Genomic DNA, 25447 nt, shown 5'->3' with positions numbered 1-25447 from the left:
TTCCATTGCCGATTCCCGAAATCTCTAGAATTTCTTTGTTTGTTTGTATTTCGTGATTTTCTTGCTTTCATTAGATTAATTCAAAATCTCATTTTTCATCCGAACTAGCTTTTGAACGCATTAGATTGAAAAGCCAAACATATTCATTCTCTTGGGACGATCCCTATGCTTGCCGCTATAGTCAATATAGCCGGTTAGTTAGGAGTTTATAAATTTTGTTTGATTAGGTGGTATTCGTATAACGACACGAAAATCGCCTGATCAAAATGGCGCCGTTGTCGGGAATGGCATCATTGTTTGATTTTTCTTTCTAGTTCTCTAGTCTAGTTCATTTTTCATTTTCTTTTTATAAAAAAACAAAAAAATGGCAAATTCCTTTTTATCTCAAAATGATGAATCGATTACACTTGATGATCTTCTCTATCTCCGTGATAATTTCCTAAGCTCTTTGAAAGTTGAATCTCCAAAATCATTGTTTGAGATGCTCGTTTTCATGAAGTATCTTGAAATTCAGGAAGAGCAAAGAACATATTCTAGTTTGAATTCATTTGAGGTCATGTCCCAACGAGTAGGCTTTTTGGGAATCTCTAACCTAGTAATGCAAGAATCTATTAAGGATGTTAGTTTGACGCTACATTGCCACCTATGATGCATGACATTGAGGAATTGAGTATCGAAGAGTTTGTTCCTACTCGTGCCTCTTTGAGTGAATGCCTTGTTGATGGTGATGAAAATTTATTTGCTCCTTTTTGCCTCGAAGTGCTTAAGTCGATTCAAATTGAGGAAAAAAGTGAATTTGCCAACCAAAAACTTTTAAGAGTTAATGAAGGATCCTATGTTGAGATTTCTTGTGTTCTTTGTGATGTGAGTGAAGTTGTTTGTGAATCTTTTATTCCCACTCCCTTCCCTCATTCCCCATTCCGAAAGAAGAAACTCAACATTTATCCTTCATTTCCCATCTCTTTTACCTTTTTATCTCAACTCCTGCCGCTTGAGGATTCTTTTTCCTGTATTGATCCTAATGATTCTCCTTCCTCAAAGGACCAAGAAGAAGGGAGTATTCTTTTGTTTTTCCTTTTGATTTTTCTTATTTTTGCCCCACATCCCGTAGGCATAGAGTTGCATTCTACTTTGTGATTGCTTCTTATTTGACTCTTGCCTACTTGTTACTCTTGGATATGTTTGCCATTGCATATGACAAACTATTGCGATCATTGTCGGGGTATTTACTAGAGGTAAAAGGCGTCAAGCTAATGACGTAAAAGCCTTCAATTTCATTGTTTTATCTTCACAAATCTTATTTCACTACCTCTTGTGACGTTCCATCAAGGAAAAAAGGGTAGTTAATTATATGATTCTTTATTTAGATTGTCTCAATACTAGTTTTTTAAGTTAATTGATGAACAAAGTCTTTAAAGGGTTGCATCAACAACTGTCTCTAAAGATAAGAGTTAAACAAATCATCATCTATAAAAAAACGAAACGGAAGAGATATTCATTAATTTATTTAAAAATAAATAACATTATATCTTCCATAAAATATATCATACTCCGTAACATTCTCAATAGGTTCCAATCATAAAAGTTCTCCTAAAAAAATCTTCACTTGCAGTGGGCAAGGCACGCATCCAGAGTAGAATAACACCTTGTAATAAAACAACAATAGCATTCTTTACCACCACCAGGGCAAAAAAAAGTCTGACGATTCACACAATCACCTACATGAATTTTCGACGACCCTATTCCATTTCCAGTATCATTAAAACTTTCTTTTCTTTGACCGTCATAAACATCACCTACATACATTAACGAAAACAAACAATTCAAAAAACACAATTTCACAAGTTAAAATTTTTTTTTGATGACACAAATCATGGAAAATTAGATAACTTGACGTTCAAGTACATCCTCAAGAAATATTCACATATTCTTTCATCTATTATTAATGGACGAAGTTTTGTGTAAATTTGTAGGACGAACGTACAAAACATAAAGTGGGGAATGAACCCTTAAAAACTACGAGTAACGTATAAAATAACACAAATAATTTAACAAGTAACTTACAGTGTGCCATGACCAGGAGTGAAAAAACGATGAAGGCCGACAAATGGGTAATTCTACCACTTGCTTCCATTGCTCAAATTTATTTGATTAAGAGGTGAATAAATTTATTTGATTGAGAGGTGAATAATATTGGTGATAGTACATTGTGTTTTAATTTATAGTCTGAATATACTTCGTGTTTTCGGAATGTCAATATTTTCAAAGCCACGAAATTAAAGAAAATATATATTCATACCTTAATAATATTGATTTCAGTAGATTACTGATAGAATATGTTAATACAAGATATATTTCATATAATTCCTTTAAACTTTCCATTATATCTATGATTCCATATCACTCCTTTGAAGCTTTAATTCCAGTCAAATATTATTGGACATGATTCTGTATAAAGAGCTAACGTAACTATGGAAAATTACAAACCCATTGATTTTGGTAGATTTCTATATCTTATACTCCTTATTATCTTCTAGGATTCCAAATCAAATATTAAGGCTCCGTTTAGTAGGGCGTAAAACGTTTTCATGGAAAACGATTTTTCCCTTTTTAATCATTTTACGTTGTTTGGTTGGGTAAGGGATGGAAAACAATTTTTCATTACTCTCTCAAAGGTGGAAAACCCTTTTCCATTTGAAAAGGAGGGAAACCACTTTTCCTTCTTTCCTCCTTACCTCCCTCTCCTTTCTTCCCCTCAATCTTCACCATCTTCTCTCATTTTCCTTTAAGTTACCAAACAAAGGAAAACTAGTTTGAAATTGTGTTTTCCCTTGAAAAATGTTTTCCATGGAAAATCGTCTTACAATGAAAACGTTTTACGCCTTACCAAACGGAGCCTAACTTAATTTTGCCAAAAATATTAAGAAAAAAGAATATTAACTCATACGATTCTTGGTCTTATATTTAAAAAGAGAAATAATATATGCATTACATTAAAACAAAGATTACTTACTCAATTTAACATTTGCCATAACAATAATGAATCATACTTGATCATGTCTTATGAATAAAGATTTTTCCATATGTTCTTTTTGGTAAGTAAAGTATAATTCGCACCAAATAACATTTACGACCTAATTAAGATCTTCAAAGAGGAGAAACTGGCGACCTAAAATCTCCCAAAAAAGGGACAAACCAATAAGGTACATGTATGTAAACGATACACCTTTTTACATTTTACTCTTATACCAGGAGATGTAGAACATGCGAGAGGGATCATTAACGGGCATTAATATATCTTTGGATACACTGGTGCACCTGGAATTTTCTCATGTTTCAGAAAAAAAAATCACCGCCTCGATGCGTGAGAAAATATATTAGAAAACAAAAATATGTTATTATATATATATATATATATATATATATATATATATATATATATATATATATATATATATATATATATATATATATATATATATTAGATTTTTTTGTATGTTTACATATTTTAAATTGGGACAATGATACCTTGGCCTAGTGGTTAAGACCGAAAACTTCTGTATATTAGGTCTCAAATTCGAGTCTCCCCATTCGTAACTTGTATTACCTTATGGCTTATTTGCACCGAAAAAAGAAGAAAAAAACATATATGAAATTGTTTGGGTCAGATATAATATTTGGTATCTCAATGTCCTAGTGATTTAATATTGATTAGAGATTTAGCGATAGTATAAGTAATTAATAAAGAGAAATACTAAAAAGCAAGCAAATATTTCAGTCGCTCCCTTATAGAACAAAGATTGCCTAACATCAATAACTTAGACCATACTCCGTAATAGATAAACCCCATTTGACCATTTTATGTGTATAAAGATAAATATTTATATACGTACATTTCTAAAATTTTATAAGTCGAAAGTTCGGGAAAAAAATGGCATACAATATTTAAAACATGGTATGAAGTGCTGATTTTTATTTATACACGAAGTATATAAAAAATATCATTAACCGTTTTCAAATTATGGCAAATTTCAAATATTCCGTAAATAGCTCTACCAAAGTTTGGCAATTTGGTATACTTTTGACTTTTTATTTTTTCTTTCATTCCTAATATTAAAATGTTGTACTACGTATTATGTTATTGTATTTTGCAACTTACACTAGTACAAAAGTTTTTAAAAAATTTGATTTAATAAATAATTAATTTAATTTTGTAATTAATATGAGAATTTATGATTATTCCGTAGGGGACACAAAAAGTATGATTACGAAAACGACCTCAGCTCTTCACTTATATAATAGAGATGATTAATTGTGTAAATAACAGTTATTATTTGATAGCTGTTGTATATCAAAGTGAATAATCACTAGTGGAAAAAGGCTTATTTGCATCCCCGCATTTGCCACGCCATTCTGAACATGTGACGCAAATGACAAATTTTAGCATAAAATTTAGTCATTTGCGTCGCAGCTTTATTAAACTGCGACGCAAATGACTCTAGGATGCCCCCCAGAGTCATTTGCGTCGCAGATTAGTAAAACTGCGACGCAATTAACTCAATCAAGTGCGTCGCAGATTTACTAATCTGCGACGCAAATGACTCTGGGGGGCATCCTAGAGTCATTTGCGTCGCAGTTTAATAAAGCTGCGACGCAAATGTGTTTTGATTTTTTTTTTTCGAATTCGCGCTCACGCTTAATTGCTTTCAAGCTTCATTCTGACTTAGGTTTTGCTCGACAAACAACCAACACTGCTTCACTCCCAAACGAAACCAAACACCAACACTGCTAGAGTCTCACCGGCGGCTTCACCCTGCCGTCGTTGCTTCACTGCCGCCTTCCGTGCCTTCCGCCGTTTCTTCACTGCGCTGCCCCTTCACTGCGCTGCACTTCACTGCTTCACTCCTTCTTGCTGTACTCCCTTTTTAGAGCCGCCGCCCACGGCCAAGGAAGTCGTCCACGCTGCCGCCCACTCACTCCTTCACGCCGCCGCCCACTCACTCCTTCACGCCGCCGCCCACTCAGCCGCCCTTGTTCATTGTAGTCTCTCCTCTCTTAGGTATTGAATTTTAATTTTGATATTTATTGAATTTTAATTGTGCATTTTAATTTTAATTGTGGACATTATAATTGAATTTTAATTATGCATTATAATTGAATTTTAATGGTTGATATTATTTGTTGAATTTTAATTGGGTACATTTTAGGATTTAGGTTTTGTTGAATTTTAGTTGTAGGTTTTGTTGAATTTTAGTTGAATTTTAATTGGGTACATTTTAGGATTTAGGTTTTGTTGAATTTTAGTTGTAGGTTTTGTTGAATTTTAGTTGAATTTTAATTGGGTACATTTTAGGATTTAGGTTTTGTTGAATTTTAGTTGTTAGGTTTTGTTGAATTAAAAGTTATGAAATGAAGTTTTGGGTATGAAATGAATTTAGGTGATATATGAAATCATGTTTTGGGTTTGCTACAAAATTTTGGATTTATAATGATATGAATAGCCTAGTTTATATTCTAACCTTTGACAAAATTTGGTCTAGTGGTTGAAAATGGATCGGAGTTGGATGTATGGTAGTAAACGATTTTCTACAAGGTTCTTACAAGGGATTCAAGAGTTCATTAAGGTTGCCTTGAAACATCAATCAGAACATGAATCAAGTTTAATTCTGTGTCCTTGTTGTGATTGCAATAATTCAAGGGGGTATCGGGATATTGATGATATTGTTGATCACATAGTTCGTCGTGGTTTTAAGGGTAACTACACGACGTGGACATGGCATGGTGAGAGCATAGATCATGGGGCAAGTTCTAGTATGCCGAGCTCGAGTCAGCATAATCATTGTGATAATGGTGATGATAATGAAATTGAGGATGATATTGGTGTTGAAAGTGAGGAAGAAGAGGAGAAAGATAGGATAGATGATATGATGCATGATGTGGAAGACCATCATTTCGTTGAGCGTCCCCATATGTATGATAGTATAATCAAAGCTTCCGCAACACCATTATATCCTGGTTCTACACAAACTGTACTTGGTGCCGTCATCGAATATTTCAACTTAAAGGTGGAAAACGGTTGGACCAACAAGAGTTTTTCACAGTTTTTGGAGGCCACGTCTGGTAATCTTCCTGAAGGAAACAAACTTCCAAGGTCTAACTATGAGGCCCAGAAGCTTATGTGTCCTTTGGGTATGGATTATGAGAAGATACACGCGTGTCCAAATGATTGCGTGTTGTATCGAAAGTGGTCTAGTTTAGGACTATGTGAAAGCTTTTCCATCGATTAGACGCTTCGCGTGCTCTATCCGAGAGGTGGCGAGCACGTCAATAGTTTTTATTCCCCTATGCATCAAGTCTTTGCATAATCATGATTGTTTTGACCTTGTTCTTCCCTTAATTCAATTTCCATTGCCGATTCCCGAAATCTCTAGAATTTCTTTGTTTGTTTGTATTTCGTGATTTTCTTGCTTTCATTAGATTAATTCAAAATCTCATTTTTCATCCGAACTAGCTTTTGAACGCATTAGATTGAAAAGCCAAACATATTCATTCTCTTGGGACGATCCCTATGCTTGCCGCTATAGTCAATATAGCCGGTTAGTTAGGAGTTTATAAATTTTGTTTGATTAGGTGGTATTCGTATAACGACACGAAAATCGCCTGATCAAAATGGCGCCGTTGTCGGGAATGGCATCATTGTTTGATTTTTCTTTCTAGTTCTCTAGTCTAGTTCATTTTTCATTTTCTTTTTATAAAAAAAACAAAAAAATGGCAAATTCCTTTTTATCTCAAAATGATGAATCGATTACACTTGATGATCTTCTCTATCTCCGTGATAATTTCCTAAGCTCTTTGAAAGTTGAATCTCCAAAATCATTGTTTGAGATGCTCGTTTTCATGAAGTATCTTGAAATTCAGGAAGAGCAAAGAACATATTCTAGTTTGAATTCATTTGAGGTCATGTCCCAACGAGTAGGCTTTTTGGGAATCTCTAACCTAGTAATGCAAGAATCTATTAAGGATGTTAGTTTGACGCTACATTGCCACCTATGATGCATGACATTGAGGAATTGAGTATCGAAGAGTTTGTTCCTACTCGTGCCTCTTTGAGTGAATGCCTTGTTGATGGTGATGAAAATTTATTTGCTCCTTTTTGCCTCGAAGTGCTTAAGTCGATTCAAATTGAGGAAAAAAGTGAATTTGCCAACCAAAAACTTTTAAGAGTTAATGAAGGATCCTATGTTGAGATTTCTTGTGTTCTTTGTGATGTGAGTGAAGTTGTTTGTGAATCTTTTATTCCCACTCCCTTCCCTCATTCCCCATTCCGAAAGAAGAAACTCAACATTTATCCTTCATTTCCCATCTCTTTTACCTTTTTATCTCAACTCCTGCCGCTTGAGGATTCTTTTTCCTGTATTGATCCTAATGATTCTCCTTCCTCAAAGGACCAAGAAGAAGGGAGTATTCTTTTGTTTTTCCTTTTGATTTTTCTTATTTTTGCCCCACATCCCGTAGGCATAGAGTTGCATTCTACTTTGTGATTGATTCTTATTTGACTCTTGCCTACTTGTTACTCTTGGATATGTTTGCCATTGCATATGACAAACTATTGCGATCATTGTCGGGGTATTTACTAGAGGTAAAAGGCGTCAAGCTAATGACGTAAAAGCCTTCAATTTCATTGTTTTATCTTCACAAATCTTATTTCACTACCTCTTGTGACGTTCCATCAAGGAAAAAAGGGTAGTTAATTATATGATTCTTTATTTAGATTGTCTCAATACTAGTTTTTTAAGTTAATTGATGAACAAAGTCTTTAAAGGGTTGCATCAACAACTGTCTCTAAAGATAAGAGTTAAACAAATCATCATCTATAAAAAAACGAAACGGAAGAGATATTCATTAATTTATTTAAAAATAAATAACATTATATCTTCCATAAAATATATCATACTCCGTAACATTCTCAATAGGTTCCAATCATAAAAGTTCTCCTAAAAAAATCTTCACTTGCAGTGGGCAAGGCACGCATCCAGAGTAGAATAACACCTTGTAATAAAACAACAATAGCATTCTTTACCACCACCAGGGCAAAAAAAAGTCTGACGATTCACACAATCACCTACATGAATTTTCGACGACCCTATTCCATTTCCAGTATCATTAAAACTTTCTTTGCTTTGACCGTCATAAACATCACCTACATACATTAACGAAAACAAACAATTCAAAAAACACAATTTCACAAGTTAAAATTTTTTTTGATGACACAAATCATGGAAAATTAGATAACTTGACGTTCAAGTACATCCTCAAGAAATATTCACATATTCTTTCATCTATTATTAATGGACGAAGTTTTGTGTAAATTTGTAGGACGAACGTACAAAACATAAAGTGGGGAATGAACCCTTAAAAACTACGAGTAACGTATAAAATAACACAAATAATTTAACAAGTAACTTACAGTGTGCCATGACCAGGAGTGAAAAAACGATGAAGGCCGACAAATGGGTAATTCTACCACTTGCTTCCATTGCTCAAATTTATTTGATTAAGAGGTGAATAAATTTATTTGATTGAGAGGTGAATAATATTGGTGATAGTACATTGTGTTTTAATTTATAGTCTGAATATACTTCGTGTTTTCGGAATGTCAATATTTTCAAAGCCACGAAATTAAAGAAAATATATATTCATACCTTAATAATATTGATTTCAGTAGATTACTGATAGAATATGTTAATACAAGATATATTTCATATAATTCCTTTAAACTTTCCATTATATCTATGATTCCATATCACTCCTTTGAAGCTTTAATTCCAGTCAAATATTATTGGACATGATTCTGTATAAAGAGCTAACGTAACTATGGAAAATTACAAACCCATTGATTTTGGTAGATTTCTATATCTTATACTCCTTATTATCTTCTAGGATTCCAAATCAAATATTAAGGCTCCGTTTAGTAGGGCGTAAAACGTTTTCATGGAAAACGATTTTTCCCTTTTTAATCATTTTACGTTGTTTGGTTGGGTAAGGGATGGAAAACAATTTTTCATTACTCTCTCAAAGGTGGAAAACCCTTTTCCATTTGAAAAGGAGGGAAACCACTTTTCCTTCTTTCCTCCTTACCTCCCTCTCCTTTCTTCCCCTCAATCTTCACCATCTTCTCTCATTTTCCTTTAAGTTACCAAACAAAGGAAAACTAGTTTGAAATTGTGTTTTCCCTTGAAAAATGTTTTCCATGGAAAATCGTCTTACAATGAAAACGTTTTACGCCTTACCAAACGGAGCCTAACTTAATTTTGCCAAAAATATTAAGAAAAAAGAATATTAACTCATACGATTCTTGGTCTTATATTTAAAAAGAGAAATAATATATGCATTACATTAAAACAAAGATTACTTACTCAATTTAACATTTGCCATAACAATAATGAATCATACTTGATCATGTCTTATGAATAAAGATTTTTCCATATGTTCTTTTTGGTAAGTAAAGTATAATTCGCACCAAATAACATTTACGACCTAATTAAGATCTTCAAAGAGGAGAAACTGGCGACCTAAAATCTCCCAAAAAAGGGACAAACCAATAAGGTACATGTATGTAAACGATACACCTTTTTACATTTTACTCTTATACCAGGAGATGTAGAACATGCGAGAGGGATCATTAACGGGCATTAATATATCTTTGGATACACTGGTGCACCTGGAATTTTCTCATGTTTCAGAAAAAAAAATCACCGCCTCGATGCGTGAGAAAATATATTAGAAAACAAAAATATGTTATTATATATATATATATATATATATATATATATATATATATATATATATATATATATATATATATATATATATATATATATATATATATATTAGATTTTTTTGTATGTTTACATATTTTAAATTGGGACAATGATACCTTGGCCTAGTGGTTAAGACCGAAAACTTCTGTATATTAGGTCTCAAATTCGAGTCTCCCCATTCGTAACTTGTATTACCTTATGGCTTATTTGCACCGAAAAAAGAAGAAAAAAACATATATGAAATTGTTTGGGTCAGATATAATATTTTGGTATCTCAATGTCCTAGTGATTTAATATTGATTAGAGATTTAGCGATAGTATAAGTAATTAATAAAGAGAAATACTAAAAAGCAAGCAAATATTTCAGTCGCTCCCTTATAGAACAAAGATTGCCTAACATCAATAACTTAGACCATACTCCGTAATAGATAAACCCCATTTGACCATTTTATGTGTATAAAGATAAATATTTATATACGTACATTTCTAAAATTTTATAAGTCGAAAGTTCGGGAAAAAAATGGCATACAATATTTAAAACATGGTATGAAGTGCTGATTTTTATTTATACACGAAGTATATAAAAAATATCATTAACCGTTTTCAAATTATGGCAAATTTCAAATATTCCGTAAATAGCTCTACCAAAGTTTGGCAATTTGGTATACTTTTGACTTTTTATTTTTTCTTTCATTCCTAATATTAAAATGTTGTACTACGTATTATGTTATTGTATTTTGCAACTTACACTAGTACAAAAGTTTTTAAAAATTTTGATTTAATAAATAATTAATTTAATTTTGTAATTAATATGAGAATTTATGATTATTCCGTAGGGGACACAAAAAGTATGATTACGAAAACGACCTCAGCTCTTCACTTATATAATAGAGATGATTAATTGTGTAAATAACAGTTATTATTTGATAGCTGTTGTATATCAAAGTGAATAATCACTAGTGGAAAAAGGCTTATTTGCATCCCCGCATTTGCCACGCCATTCTGAACATGTGACGCAAATGACAAATTTTAGCATAAAATTTAGTCATTTGCGTCGCAGCTTTATTAAACTGCGACGCAAATGACTCTAGGATGCCCCCCAGAGTCATTTGCGTCGCAGATTAGTAAAACTGCGACGCAATTAACTCAATCAAGTGCGTCGCAGATTTACTAATCTGCGACGCAAATGACTCTGGGGGGCATCCTAGAGTCATTTGCGTCGCAGTTTAATAAAGCTGCGACGCAAATGTGTTTTGATTTTTTTTTTTCGAATTCGCGCTCACGCTTAATTGCTTTCAAGCTTCATTCTGACTTAGGTTTTGCTCGACAAACAACCAACACTGCTTCACTCCCAAACGAAACCAAACACCAACACTGCTAGAGTCTCACCGGCGGCTTCACCCTGCCGTCGTTGCTTCACTGCCGCCTTCCGTGCCTTCCGCCGTTTCTTCACTGCGCTGCCCCTTCACTGCGCTGCACTTCACTGCTTCACTCCTTCTTGCTGTACTCCCTTTTTAGAGCCGCCGCCCACTCACTCCTTCACGCCGCCGCCCACTCAGCCGCCCTTGTTCATTGTAGTCTCTCCTCTCTTAGGTATTGAATTTTAATTTTGATATTTATTGAATTTTAATTGTGCATTTTAATTTTAATTGTGGACATTATAATTGAATTTTAATTATGCATTATAATTGAATTTTAATGGTTGATATTATTTGTTGAATTTTAATTGGGTACATTTTAGGATTTAGGTTTTGTTGAATTTTAGTTGTAGGTTTTGTTGAATTTTAGTTGAATTTTAATTGGGTACATTTTAGGATTTAGGTTTTGTTGAATTTTAGTTGTAGGTTTTGTTGAATTTTAGTTGAATTTTAATTGGGTACATTTTAGGATTTAGGTTTTGTTGAATTTTAGTTGTTAGGTTTTGTTGAATTAAAAGTTATGAAATGAAGTTTTGGGTATGAAATGAATTTAGGTGATATATGAAATCATGTTTTGGGTTTGCTACAAAATTTTGGATTTATAATGATATGAATAGCCTAGTTTATATTCTAACCTTTGACAAAATTTGGTCTAGTGGTTGAAAATGGATCGGAGTTGGATGTATGGTAGTAAACGATTTTCTACAAGGTTCTTACAAGGGATTCAAGAGTTCATTAAGGTTGCCTTGAAACATCAATCAGAACATGAATCAAGTTTAATTCTGTGTCCTTGTTGTGATTGCAATAATTCAAGGGGGTATCGGGATATTGATGATATTGTTGATCACATAGTTCGTCGCGGTTTTAAGGGTAACTACACGACGTGGACATGGCATGGTGAGAGCATAGATCATGGGGCAAGTTCTAGTATGCCGAGCTCGAGTCAGCATAATCATTGTGATAATGGTGATGATAATGAAATTGAGGATGATATTGGTGTTGAAAGTGAGGAAGAAGAGGAGAAAGATAGGATAGATGATATGATGCATGATGTGGAAGACCATCATTTCGTTGAGCGTCCCCATATGTATGATAGTATAATCAAAGCTTCCGCAACACCATTATATCCTGGTTCTACACAAACTGTACTTGGTGCCGTCATCGAATATTTCAACTTAAAGGTGGAAAACGGTTGGACCAACAAGAGTTTTTCACAGTTTTTGGAGGCCACGTCTGGTAATCTTCCTGAAGGAAACAAACTTCCAAGGTCTAACTATGAGGCCCAGAAGCTTATGTGTCCTTTGGGTATGGATTATGAGAAGATACACGCGTGTCCAAATGATTGCGTGTTGTATCGAAAGCAGTATGCAAATCTGCATGAGTGTCCAAGATGCGGATTGTCCCGTTACAAGATCGTGGAGAATGATGCAACATCAACTAAGAAGAAACCTTCTCCGGCTAAGGTGCTTTGGTATCTTCCAATTATACCAAGATTTAAGCGCCTTTTCTCAGAAGAGAAAACTGCAAAACTCTTGAGGTGGCATGCCGAGGGGAGGAAGAAAGATGGGTTAATGAGGCATCCTGCTGATTCTCCGCAATGGAGGAACATTGATCGAAAGTACAAGGTCTTTAGGGAAGAAGTTCGGAATCTCAGGCTTGGTCTTTGCACGGATGGAATGAACCCATTTGGGACACTTAGTACCCAATATAGCACTTGGCCGGTTCTTCTCACCATATACAATTTGCCTCCTTGGTTATGCATGAAGCGTAGATACATCATGTTGTCGCTCTTAATCTCTGGGCCTAAACAACCCGGAAATGACATAGATGTGTATCTAGAGCCACTCATTGAAGATTTGAAATTGTTGTGGGATGAAGGGGTGTTGATGTTTGATGCATACACCAAAACCAATTTCACTTTACGTGCCATGATTTTTTGTACGATAAATGATTTCCCGGCTTATGGAAATTTGTCAGGGTATTCTGTAAAGGGAAAGAAGGCATGTCCAGTTTGTCATGATGATTTGGTCTCGAGGCGCCTAAAATTTTGTGGGAAAGATGTGTACATGGATTACCGGATGTATCTTCCTGAAGATCATCCATTTCGAAAAGAGAAGGAAGCTTTTAATGGAGAATTGGAGATGAGAGAAGCTCCTGCCCCCTTATGTGCGTGTGAGGTTTATGAACGGGTTAAAGACATTGAGACAGAGTTTGGTAAGCCTTATAAAGGTCAGCCAAGTGGTGGTTACAAGAAGAGGTCTATCTTTTGGGATCTCCCATATTGGAGAGATTTGGAAGTTAGGCATTGTTTGGATGTAATGCATATTGAGAAAAATGTTTGTGATGCCATTGTTGGGACATTGTTGAATATGCAAGGGAAAACGAAGGATGGGCCTAAAGTTAGACAAGATATGGCTGCTATGGGTCGCTCCGAGTTGGCACCTCAAGAAAGGGGAAAACGCTGGTACCTTCCCCCAGCTTGTTTCACCTTGTCTAAAAAGGAGAAAGTTAGCTTTTGTGAGTCTTTGCATGGCTTAAAGGTCCCTGCCGGTTACTCTTCAAATTTTCGTAGACTTGTGTCCATGTCTGACTTGAAATTAGTTGGAATGAAATCTCATGATTGTCACGTGTTGATGCAACAATTGCTGCCGGTTGCAATTCGAGGGATATTGCCGCCACAAGTGAGGTATACCATTACAAGATTGTGTTTCTTTTTCAACACAATTTGTAGCAAGGTGATCAATCCAACAATACTGGATGATTTGCAGGCTGATGTACTTGAGACCATGTGTCGGTTTGAAAAGTATTTTCCGCCATCATTCTTTGACATGATGCCTCATTTGATTATTCATCTTGTTCGTGAAATTAAGCTTTGTGGGCCAGTTTGTATGAGGTACATGTATCCCTTTGAACGGGAAATGGGTACCTTGAAAAATAGAGTGATGAATCCGGCCAAACCTGAAGCTAGTATTGTCCAACGAACCGTCGCGGAGGAAGTTGCTGCATGGGTTTCTCAATATATGGCACGTTTGAAAGAAGTCGGAGTACCAAAGTCTAGACATGATGGGAGACTTGGGGGTCAAGGTACAATTGGCAAGAAAAGGATATCAATCAGTTCTGAAATGATGTGTAAGGTTGAGCTGTTTGTGGTGCAAAGTCTTAGTGAAGTCCATCCATACGTGGCTGAGCACATGAACTTTCTTAGAGAGCAATATCCTTCAAAAAATGGTCCTCAACTGATAAAAGAGCATAATCGTTCATTCCTCACATGGTTCAAGCGTCGAGTGATGGATCAATTTTCCGACACGCCTAATGAGGTATCTGACATGGTGAGATGGTTGGCATATGGTCCTAAATGTCAAGTCATATCTTATGAGGGGTACGACATCAATGGCTATTCTTTTTACACGAAGCGACAAGATGACAAAACGACGATGCAAAATAGTGGTGTTACGGCAATATGTTTATCTTCAGAGTATGCTAGTGTAAAAGATAGAACACTTGTAGATAAGACGAACTCTTACTATGGAGTCATTGAAGAAATATTAGAGTTGGAATTTAAGTATTTTAAGATTCCTCTATTCCGGTGCAAGTGGGTTGATATTAGTCGCGGTGTCAAAAAGGATGAACATGGGTACCTGACACTTGTAAACTTTAGTCGAGTTGGGCATCTTGCAGATCCTTTCATATTAGCATCACAGGCAAAACAAATCTTTTACATGGTTGACCCTGCCGATCGTAGTTGGTCAGTTGTTCTGGAAGGCAAAAGAAGAATACTTGGCGTTGAGGATGTAGATGATGAAGAAGAGTATGATGAGCAGTTTAATGAGATTCCACCTTCCTCCTGGCATATCCCTCAAATGATTGACGATGTTGACATGAGTTATACACGCCGAGATCATGATGAAGGATTTTATGTTGAAAAAGAGAAATAGTGAGATAGGTACTATTTTGGCAACTATTTTTTCACCAAGTTAATTTGTAGATTAGTTAAAAGTTGGGTTCGAAAATGTCATTTTTGCCTAAATATGTACTATAACGACCCAATTACCCTTAAATGTGGAATAATAGATTAGTACGAGGCTTAGAAAGTTATAACTATGCATATGAGACATGTAATAAGTTTGAAAACATTCCTTAGGTTCTTTGGTTCAAAGTTGGGTTCGAAAATGTCATTTTTGCCTAAATATGTACTATAACGACCCAATTACCCTTAAATGTGGAATAATAGATTAGTACGAGGCTTAGAAAGTTATAACTATTCATATGAGACATGTAATAAGTTTGAAAACATTCCTTAGGTTCTTTGGTTCAAAGTTGGGTTCGAAAATGTCATTTTTGCCTAAATATGTACTATAACGACCCAATTACCCTTAAATGTGGAATAATAGATTATTACGAGGCTTAGAAAGTTATAACTATGCATATGAGACATGTAATAAGTTTGAAAACATTCCTTAGGTTCTTTGGTTCAAAGTTGGGTTCGAAAACGTCATTTTTGCCTAAATATGTACTATAACGACCCAATTACCCTTAAATGTGGAATAATAGATTAGTACGAGGCTTTAGGATAGTGGTGGTTGTTCAAAGGATGATGGATGGTTACACCTGATACTTCTTTATTCAGGGAATTTCCATACTCCTTGAATTCTTATGCAACTGGTCTCTATATTATGCTCATGGAGCTGGATATTATGTCATCCATGTTTGCACTCCCAAACTACCTCCCAACCCGGAAAAAAAACATCTTATTTGGATTTAAGTGTCTGCTAAGTTCCTGTGTACCATCTAATTGCTGGTTGTTAGTATCTGAAGGTTATTTCAGGAGCTTGGTTGTGCTTTCTTTGTTGCTTAATCTTTAAAGAACAGTCTGTTTTTGGGTGGGTTTGTGGACCAAAATTTTGCATATTCAAATTCATTCCCCAGCATTTGTACAGAACTGATCAGAACTGACCAGTTCTATGCACTGATCTGCACAGCTCAGATCAGAACTGTGCAGATCAGTGCACAGAACTGGTCAGAACTGATCAGTTCTATGCACTGATCTGCATAGTTCTGATCTGAGCTGTGCAGATCAGTGCACAGAACTGGTCAGCTCTGATCAGTTCTGTGCACTGATCTGCACAGCTCAGATCAGAACTGTGCAGATCAGTGCACAGAACTGGTCAGTTCTGATAAAAGGATATTATACACATAGTTCAAGAACGAAGGAGGCTGAAAATGGAAGGTGGGGATGCAAATGCGATGATGAACTATTTTGAAGGAATGCAAAAGGGTAATGATAAATTCTTCCATGCCCACAGACTTGATGTCGAAGGTGGTCTGAAGGACATTATGTGGGTTGATGCTAGGAGCCGTGTGGCCTTTAACGATTTTGGGGAGGTCGTTTGTTTTGATGCCACTTACCTCACTAACAATTATGAGCTCCCCTTTTGCAATTTTGTGGGGGTAAATCATCACGGGCAGTCACTTTTGCTTGGTTGTGCGTTGTTGTCCCACGAAGATGTTGATAGTTTTAGTTGGTTGTTTAGGAAATGGCGCATATGCATGGGTGGTAGATGTCTGGATGCCATTTTAACAGATCAAGCAGCGGCTATGATCCGACCTCTGAGGGATGAGATGCTGGAGGCTCGCCATCGTTGGTGTCTATGGCACATAATGAACAAAATTCCTTCCAAACTCGGTAGTCATCCCAAGTATGTTTTCTAATTGTTGCGACTATTATGTTATGTACCTTATTTATAAAATTCCATTGCATGTCATGGTATATAGTGCCTATTATTGAGTGGTATCTAGATTGGTTTTATTATATGTGAGGCCCAATAAATAAATTTTAAGCGTAGTTTTTTATCCATTTCATGTTATGGTGTGTAATTTGGTTGCATTTAATAAGTACGAGAATTATGTTCAGATAGTATTATTAAACCTTAGACTGTTTATGTTTAACGTAGATTATAATTTGAGTTGATTATGCGACTGTTAAATTATTACCTCGGATTGTTTTAGTGAAAATAAAGATTGTTTATAATAATATTTTACTATACTAGAGTATATTGAAAACCAATTCATTTAAAACCGTTATCATGCGTTATTTAAAAATAATTAAGCTGTTAAAATAGTACCTCTTTTTATAAGTATTATAACGTAAATTATCCTTGGAGATATATGTACTGAATAAAACATTGTGTTTGGGCTAGGTATAAGGAGTTGAAAAAGGTGATGAAGCGAGTTCTTTATGAGAGTTTGTCTGTAGAGGGGTTTGAGAACAAGTGGTCTAGCATGGAGGTTGATTTTGATGTTGCAAACCATGCTTGCCATGTTTGGCTCGACAGCTTGTACAAGGATAGGGAAATGTGGGTACCTCCGTTTATGAATAATATATTATGGGCTGGCATGAAGACAACGGAGCGTGTCGAGTCAATAAATTCATTTTTTGATGGTTTTTTTGGAGAGAAGCACAAAGTTGTATGAGTTTCCTACGAAATGTTGTGAAGCTATGAATAAAAGATGCAGTGATGAGAAAGACGCGGATGCTAATAGTGCGAAGTATATACGCAAGTTGGTAACTGGTTTTAACATTGAGAGGGTATTCCAGAAGCTGTACACAGACAACAAGTTTAGGGAAGTGCAAATACAATGTGAGAAGCTTTTATATTGTGTTGTGAAGGAGACCAAAGAAATATCCAAGACGAAGTTTGAATATGTGCTGGAGGATAGGGTTTGGATAATTAAAAAAGGTCAGAGTGAAGAAATATTGACTAATCATCGGAGGTTCAATGTAGTTAAATTTTGTGCCGAGGCAAAGGAAGTCACATGTATGTGTAAGATGTTTAAAACGAGGGGTATTCTATGCAGGCATTGTATACGCATACTGGATCAAAACTTTGTAGTTGATGATCCTGAGAAATACATCCTTCTTAGATTGAGAAAAGATGTTTACAGGAAGCACATGCATGTGATCGTTTCTTTCTATGATCCTACAAAGACAGAGGTGCTGAAAAGATTTGATACGATGATGAACTTATTTGAGCCTATTTGTGAGGAAGCGACTTTCAACGATGAGACTCTCCAGTTTGTAGTAAAGGAATTACAAAGTATTGAAATAGGCGTTAGGGAAAGGGTTTGGTTAGCTAAAGAAAAACAACAGTTTATTCCCTTAGAATCCCGCGCTTCTGATGAGGCTTCCCAACAAAGTTGTACCACACAGGTGAAGATTAAGAACCCTATTAGCAGGAGCAAGAAGAAAAGGGGCAGGCCTTTCACCATAAGACACAAGGCTGTGGGTGAGAATAACATATGGCCGCAAAAATCGAAGGCAAAAAATAAGGTTAGCATTGTATTAATAACCCAATTAATATTTTATCTAAGCTTATATTTGTATGATATTGCACCATACCTTTGATCCAATATTAGGTCACGGAGGAGTCATCGGAATCGGATGATGAGGTCGTTGAAGGGCTGTCAACTGCTGCGACAGAATGGGTTGGAAAGTTACAGGTACGTCAGACCCTTTTACTCTTGTTATCTTACTGCAATTTTAGTAGTACTCTTCAGTTCATGTACGTAAGATTGTTTTCCCTAATGTTTTCTAGGTGATAAGTAAGCTGAAACAAAAATCCATGAAAATGCTGGGGCTTTCACAAAATACTCCGAGTATAGGAGTTGTTCCCGATGATGATATATTGTTATCCCGAAATAGCCTTGGATGGAAAGACCAAACTAACGAGTTGTAGTGTTTGTAGTGTTAGTAGATGGTGAGTCAAATGTTAAAGTGTTATATTTATTGAAACCTTTTATTATGGAAGATCATAATGTAATGTACCTAAATGGAGATTTCGTATTTGATTAAGTTCAATTAGTTTGGTCGGTATTATTACTTGATATTAGTGTAGGGTTAATTATGAATTGCTCCCACTGTTGGCCCATATGTACAAAAATATGAATACCCAATTATTGGGCCGAACTTAAGTGTTGCTAAAGGGGCCCACTCACGCCAACTTGTTGGCCGGTGAATGTGTAAACCCAAAAAATGGCGGTTATGTGGCTCCAGTAAAGACCAAACTAGAGGGGAAAAAAAGTCAGATATTCCAAAAGCGTGGCCCGCTGATTTGAATTTGTGCTATATCCAAAACTCCAAAAGTGTTGGTCATTGATTGCGGATATTCCTTTACCATTTGCGTGGCCCAATTTGGAATGTAAGGTAAGTTGGCCCACATAATATATTTAATAAATGCCAAATTAGTTTCCTTAAAAGGAATATGGTAATGTACTAGTACACAATCTCGTATAAGTCAACCTTATAGAATAATAATTGTTGTTCTTAATGTGGTCCATCCTACCTTTTCATTCCCTTTTCCATTAAATTAAGAAAAACTAATTTTTTATTTATTTGATGAATACTTGACGAGGCTTAGGTTTCATTAGAAGCGAGACAAAAGTCCGTTGCAATTACATTACATTTTCAACAGCCTCCGGACAACTCCCAACCCATACTCTGATAGAGTTGTCGGTACGATTAAGGTGTGCCACCTAACAGGTTATTAACGGTTCGGTTATTTAACAAATCGGATTACTCGATTATATCCCCAAAAATGAGTTAAGGGTTAAAGGTGAAAAAGATTTTGCTCTTGTTTTTAAGTCCTTTATTTAAAGTTGTTCTCTTGTTGGAGGTAAACATTTCATAGTATTGATAAATGTAATATTTAGAACTAATTAAATTTATTATTTATCCGTATTTACTATTTATACCTTCAATATTAGAAACAAACGCACCACTAATATTACATGCGAACACAACACACTATTTTTAAATTAGAAGTCGTTTAAATATATATCTTTGATCTTGTACCTAATAAACGTGTTAGGGTAGAACTAGATAACCTCAAAATCATTAATGTACTTGACAAGTAGAATTAGATTAGTAGTTTGGTACCAAAAGTAGTTCGAGTTATACATAAAAACTAGTTTTGATACTAATCAACAAAATGTGTTACTTAGGCACTAGTTGGATACAACATCCTCACTGCATGAGGAAAAGACTTAGATCATCAGTATCAGTACCCGGCCTAAGTAACTGCAAAAACTTATCCCTTATGTACCAAAAAGTTTTCAAAAAGGGATAATCAGCAATCCATCCTACTCGATGATTGCGTAGAGGGTGGACCCGTTGACAATACCGACATCCTGACATCCTGAATTGTCTCGGTCCCTTCTCGCACAATCATATTGTGCGAGATTGTTACCCTAAGGGGATGCAACCGTAGCGAGTGGGCGTATTCATTTATGACCGACCATAAGTTGTCGGTGACTCGCCTTTGAACCGTATACACCCGTGGACTAAAAAGTCCGGACAAACGTGTTCACGTTCATCCCTGGTACCTGAAACATTTACCAAAAATGTATATATTTATTTTGTTAGACACTCATCAAATAAGCCACAATTTGAATTATTACATGTCATTTTTTGTTTTTTATTTAGGCAAAATTCATTATGTAGGCCATCCATTTAAATTCTTTTTTTTAATAATGATTCACGCATGTTTGTACTCATGACAATTCCCTATATTTCCAATTATAACAAGTTTATGGATACGTTAATATATATAAGAGTCCACAATTTGTATTTAACTACACTTATAGAGTGAACATATGTACGAATAACACACATCCACGAAAATTAATAAATTCAATTATAGAACTTAAATAATAAAAAATAAATTATACTTAAATAATTAAAATTACATGTTTCAAAATTTAAGCCTTTCTACTACATATTGTCAAACATAATTTAAACTAGCAAAATAAAAAATAATGTTAATCTTAATTTAAACTAGTGAATCTTATGTTTAATTTAAACTAGCATAATCTTAATTTAAACAACTGAATCTCATCATGCAAAATATATAATAAATCAAGCAAAATTGTGCAATTAACACACACACATCGAGCTCAATTTTCGCATTTAATAAGTTATAAAGTACCTAGCTTAATTAACTTTCATTCCTAATAGTTTGCATGCATCAATTTAGTATTATGTACTACAAAATAAATCTAAAACAAGGCCAAACAATCTAAAGTTGATATAATCCCACAGATCTGATCATTAACAAACAAATTATAGGGAAAAAATAATAGAGTTCAAACTATAAAACTCAAACAAACAAATTAACAAACAATTACTAATTTCATGATAATTTTATAAAAATAAAAAATAATGGAAGTACTTATGATATAGTTCAAACTTACGAGGCTGAGGACTATGAGGGTCTCCCCCTCCATCAGTCTGATCTCTCCAGCTATGAGTAGTGGTGGGACGACCTCTCCTCCTTGTCGGCAAATCAGCAGGTGTTGAGGAGAGCACGCAACCCGGCGGGCGTAGTCGTTGTAGACCAGACGAAAAGTGTCCCAAGGACACATCATGTACACCACCCCCAAATCATCCTCATCTAAGCTTCTCACCACCATGCATGTGGGCAAGATGGCTGCAAAATTAGGAAAGAACGGCGGCGGGGGGGGGGGGGGGGGGAATTCCAAACCCTAAGTTATTTGTGGGATGTGCAGCCATGGTGTTGTATCTTAGAAGATATGGAAAAGGGAAAACTCAAGAGGAATTTGGGGAAGCACAAGGTGGGAAAGAGATTAGAGTGAAGGAAGTGGGGGAAGAAAGGTGGAGTGACCTCCCCTTTAATAGCCGTTCTACCTTCCCACACCAGTCAACACGTGGAAAAGGAAGGGGAAAGGTGTCATAGCTTTCCCTTTTTCTTATTCTACTACACGCATAACTTATATCAGACAATTTGTGCAACGTTATTTTATTTTCAAAACAAGACCTTCCCACGTTTAGATTGATGCAACGGAATTTTTTATTCGAAAATCACTTGGTAAAAAAAAAATTTAAGTTGTTAGTATATAGACCTTATCATTATACAGACCAAATGTACCACCTTGTAGACAATTAAAAATGTTGTGTATACCAATTTTAATTACGTTTCAAGTCTGATCTCGTGTCAGAACGTGATTAGGGCTGCAAATGAGCCGAGCCGGTCAATAAACACTTCGGTGACGTGCTCGATAAAGTAATCTCATGTGCGCCAATATTTTAAATTAGTTATTTTCGGATTAACTTTTGTAAAAGGTCGTTCATTAACAAAGTCTTCCCCTTACGTTCGTGAACTAGTTCATCATACTTAAAATTGAGGTCGGGCTCAATATCGGATACGGGTTAAGATCGGGTACGATAGCTATCATGTGTACTCAAGTTTTTACCTTATAATTAACAATTATAAATTTGGTAAAATTTGGTTTAATGTTTTTCACATGTTCTAGGTTACGGAATTATGAAAAATAATATTAATTTGATATAATTTATTATTTAGTTAGGTCAATGACAAATCGGGTTGTCAATCGGTCGCGTAAATTTAGGTAACGAGTTGTCACAATTTGAGTCAATAAAAAGTTTCATAGGGTTAGAATTCGTTTCGGGTTCACATGGGGTTGGGCGTTGATCGGGTTCGGGTCAATTTTTGGTGGGGTAAGCTGACTCAGTTCTGTTATCGGTTATATCTTGGTCGAGTGTCAGGTTTTGGTCTGGGTCATGCATTAACGGGTAGAAATCGGTCGTCTGTTTTAAAGTGTTAGATATGGTCGGGTTACTGGTTACCTATTTATAAAAAAAACTCAGGTCTAAGCTAGGTCGGGTCCAGGTTCAGATCGGTTTCTCGGATCGGATCCATTTTTAACAGCTCCTCCTTTTTGTCCTCTCCATGGGGTTCATTGTAGTGATGCCATTTTTATACAGGTTGTGAGTAAAAAATAAAAACATATTAAACGAACCTTCCAAGTTCGTTATTGAGTAAAACAAGGATTATTAATATAAACTGACAAAGATTATTAACTGACAAAGATTATTAATAAATACAAACAAAGTGGCTAGTTAAACAATGATTATTAATAAAATCTGAAAAACATAACAGAGTCCTCCGTTCAAAATCGATTTTAGAATCACAACAATAAGGGGTGTGTTAGAAGAAAAAAAATTAAATATATACGTGGCTAGTACAACAAGGATTATGTAAAATCGCATGGAAAATAATTCAAACAACAAAATAGGAAAAAATCCTGACAAATTTCCTTAGGGTAAACAAATTTTCGGGTCGGTAAAATTTCAGGTTGGATTCACTATCAGATTCGGGTTAAGACCGGGTATAATACCTATCAGGTCTAGTCAAGTTTAACCTTCTAATTATCTATAATAAAATTTATGTTACATTCATTTTTACGCTTTTCACCCTTTCAAGATTAGGTCTAAATGTCTAATTATCTTAGCGGTTATATTTTGGTCGGGTGTAAGTATCGGGTCCGGGTCATGCATTTCGTGGTCGAAAGCGGTCGTCAATATTAAAGGGTTGGATACGATGCGTTACGGGTTTTCATTTATAAACACAATTGCGGGTCATGGATCGGGTTCAGGTCGAATTCTCATTTCAAGTTTAAGCTTGAACTTATATTTGTGTGCTCGCCTTAAATATGAATTAAGTGTTATAAATTATCATAAATTTTGTGATCTGGTGTTTGTAGTTAAAAACGAACTTATATAAGGTGACATTTGAAACTCCACCAGCGTTATACTACACTACAAGAAAACAGTGATTTAGCGACTGAATTTTCCGACCGTAAGAAAAGTAGTCGGTGACATTGTATTTCACCGACTAATAAAATGGTAGTCGTTAATATTTTTTTTACCGACTAAAATTAAGTGGTCGGTAATTTACGACCACTTTGCAGGTAAACTACGACTACTTAATAGTCGTGAATTAAGTCGACCAAACCTAATATTCGAAAAAACTTACCGACTACTTTTACCGACTATATATTTTACCGACTACGTAAATGTGGTCGGAATTTACTGTTTTACCGACTACTTTGAAGTTGGTCGTTAATTTAACGACTACATAAGTAGTCGGTAAAATATCGACAAAAAAAAATCTCAAAATTTTCCAAACATGTAATTTTCCGACCAATGATGTAGTCGGTATTTTTTTTTAAATAAAAAAAAGTTATTAACGACTACTAAATTAGTCGGAAATTTCAAGAATACCGACTAATTTAATAGTCGGTGTTTTTTTTTAAATTAAAAACAAACGGGCCTTTGGGCTGGTACGCATAACTGCATAAGACACAAAACAACTCAACCTAACCCTACTCCTCTCTTTCATTTCAGCCGTTTTCTTTCCCTCTTCCTTCTCTCTCCTCTCTCCTCTCTCCTCTCTCCTCCCTCTTCATCTTCTATCTCCTTTCTAAGAATGAGGAATTGATTCTCATTCCCCTCTTCATCACCGTAGATTATAATCACCATCACCGTAGATCTTCATCGTCACCAATCTCCTTCATCATCAACCTCCTTCATCACCATCAACTCCGACTTCATCATCGATCTCCTTCATCATCGACGAAAATTGGTGAGTTTTTTTTATTTGGTTTTTATAATTTGATTTTCGTGATTTTTAATTTGGATCTGATTCGTTTTTGTTAATTTTAATTTCTTGATTTTTTTAATTTGATTTTCGTTTTAAATTTGATTTTCTGTTTTTAATTTGATTTTCGTTTATAAATTTGCTTTTCGTTTTCAAATTTAATTTTCATTTTTAAACTGATTTAATTTTTCTAATTTTATTTCCGTTTTTTTCATTTTCGTTTTGAAATCTGATTTTATTTTCGTTTTTTAATTTATTTTCATTTTCTAATTTGATTCGATTTGATTTGATTTTTTGTTTTTTAAATTATTTTCCTTTTTCGTTTTGTAAACTGGTTTTGTTTTTAAATTGGTTTTTTTAAACCGGTATTATTATTTTCTTTCATTTGTTTTTTAAAACCGGTTTTGTTATTTTCTTTCATTTTTTTATTTTCGTTTTTTAATCTAGTTTAATTTTCGTTTGTATTTTCGGTTTTTAATTTGATATTTCGGATTTTTTTTTTTTTTTTTTGTGGTTGTAGGTGATAGAAGATGTCAAGCAAATCTTTGAAGTGAGGAGCTCCAACAAAATCGTGTCCTATAATTTTTGTTTTAGATTAGATCAAGTATTATAATTATTTTGACTCTATTAGATCTAGATCTAAGTTGTTGGTACAAGTATAGTTAATTTAATTTTGTAATAACTCTTGATGATGATATATATATAAGTTTGGGTTTTATTTTAATAATATGAAAAA

General features: G+C 34.8%; 1 protein-coding gene and 3 long non-coding RNA genes across 4 annotated transcripts; 2 read left to right on the top strand and 2 right to left on the bottom strand.

Moving 5' to 3' along the window:
* Nucleotides 1-7872: 7872 nt before the first annotated feature.
* Nucleotides 7873-9737, bottom strand: LOC130459674 (uncharacterized). The gene is made up of 2 exons (XR_008919248.1): nucleotides 8468-9737; nucleotides 7873-8200 (listed from the first exon to the last, which is right to left on the bottom strand). It is a non-coding gene; the product is annotated as an uncharacterized lncRNA (long non-coding RNA).
* A 7998-nt stretch (nucleotides 9738-17735) lies between these two features.
* Nucleotides 17736-18972, top strand: LOC110795477 (protein FAR1-RELATED SEQUENCE 6-like). Its single transcript, XM_022000490.1, has 3 exons — nucleotides 17736-18566; nucleotides 18653-18736; nucleotides 18832-18972. Exons 1-3 carry the CDS (start codon nucleotides 17736-17738, stop codon nucleotides 18970-18972), a joined length of 1056 nt encoding a protein of 351 aa, XP_021856182.1.
* Nucleotides 18973-20135: 1163 nt separating this feature from the next.
* On the bottom strand, nucleotides 20136-22078 carry LOC130459673 (uncharacterized). Its single transcript, XR_008919247.1, has 2 exons — nucleotides 21485-22078; nucleotides 20136-20617 (listed from the first exon to the last, which is right to left on the bottom strand). It is a non-coding gene; the product is annotated as an uncharacterized lncRNA (long non-coding RNA).
* A 2326-nt stretch (nucleotides 22079-24404) lies between these two features.
* LOC130459566 (uncharacterized) lies at nucleotides 24405-25447 on the top strand. Its single transcript, XR_008919055.1, has 2 exons — nucleotides 24405-24696; nucleotides 25232-25447. It is a non-coding gene; the product is annotated as an uncharacterized lncRNA (long non-coding RNA).

This window comes from Spinacia oleracea, chromosome 4, assembly GCF_020520425.1.
Source record: "Spinacia oleracea cultivar Varoflay chromosome 4, BTI_SOV_V1, whole genome shotgun sequence".
NCBI classification, from domain to species: domain Eukaryota; kingdom Viridiplantae; phylum Streptophyta; class Magnoliopsida; order Caryophyllales; family Amaranthaceae; genus Spinacia; species Spinacia oleracea.
Note: the sequence above shows the minus strand (reverse complement) of the source record. Positions and strands in the feature narration are given on the sequence as shown.

Excerpts from the sequence above, each read along its gene's own strand:
- LOC110795477 (XM_022000490.1), top strand. The coding sequence starts at position 17,736 with ATGAATAAAAGATGCAGTGATGAGAAAGACGCGGATGCTAATAGTGCG. Across the intron at positions 18,567-18,652 it reads AATCGAAGGCAAAAAATAAG|GTCACGGAGGAGTCATCGGA; the intron begins GTTAGCATTGTA and ends ATCCAATATTAG. Across the intron at positions 18,737-18,831 it reads AATGGGTTGGAAAGTTACAG|GTGATAAGTAAGCTGAAACA; the intron begins GTACGTCAGACC and ends AATGTTTTCTAG.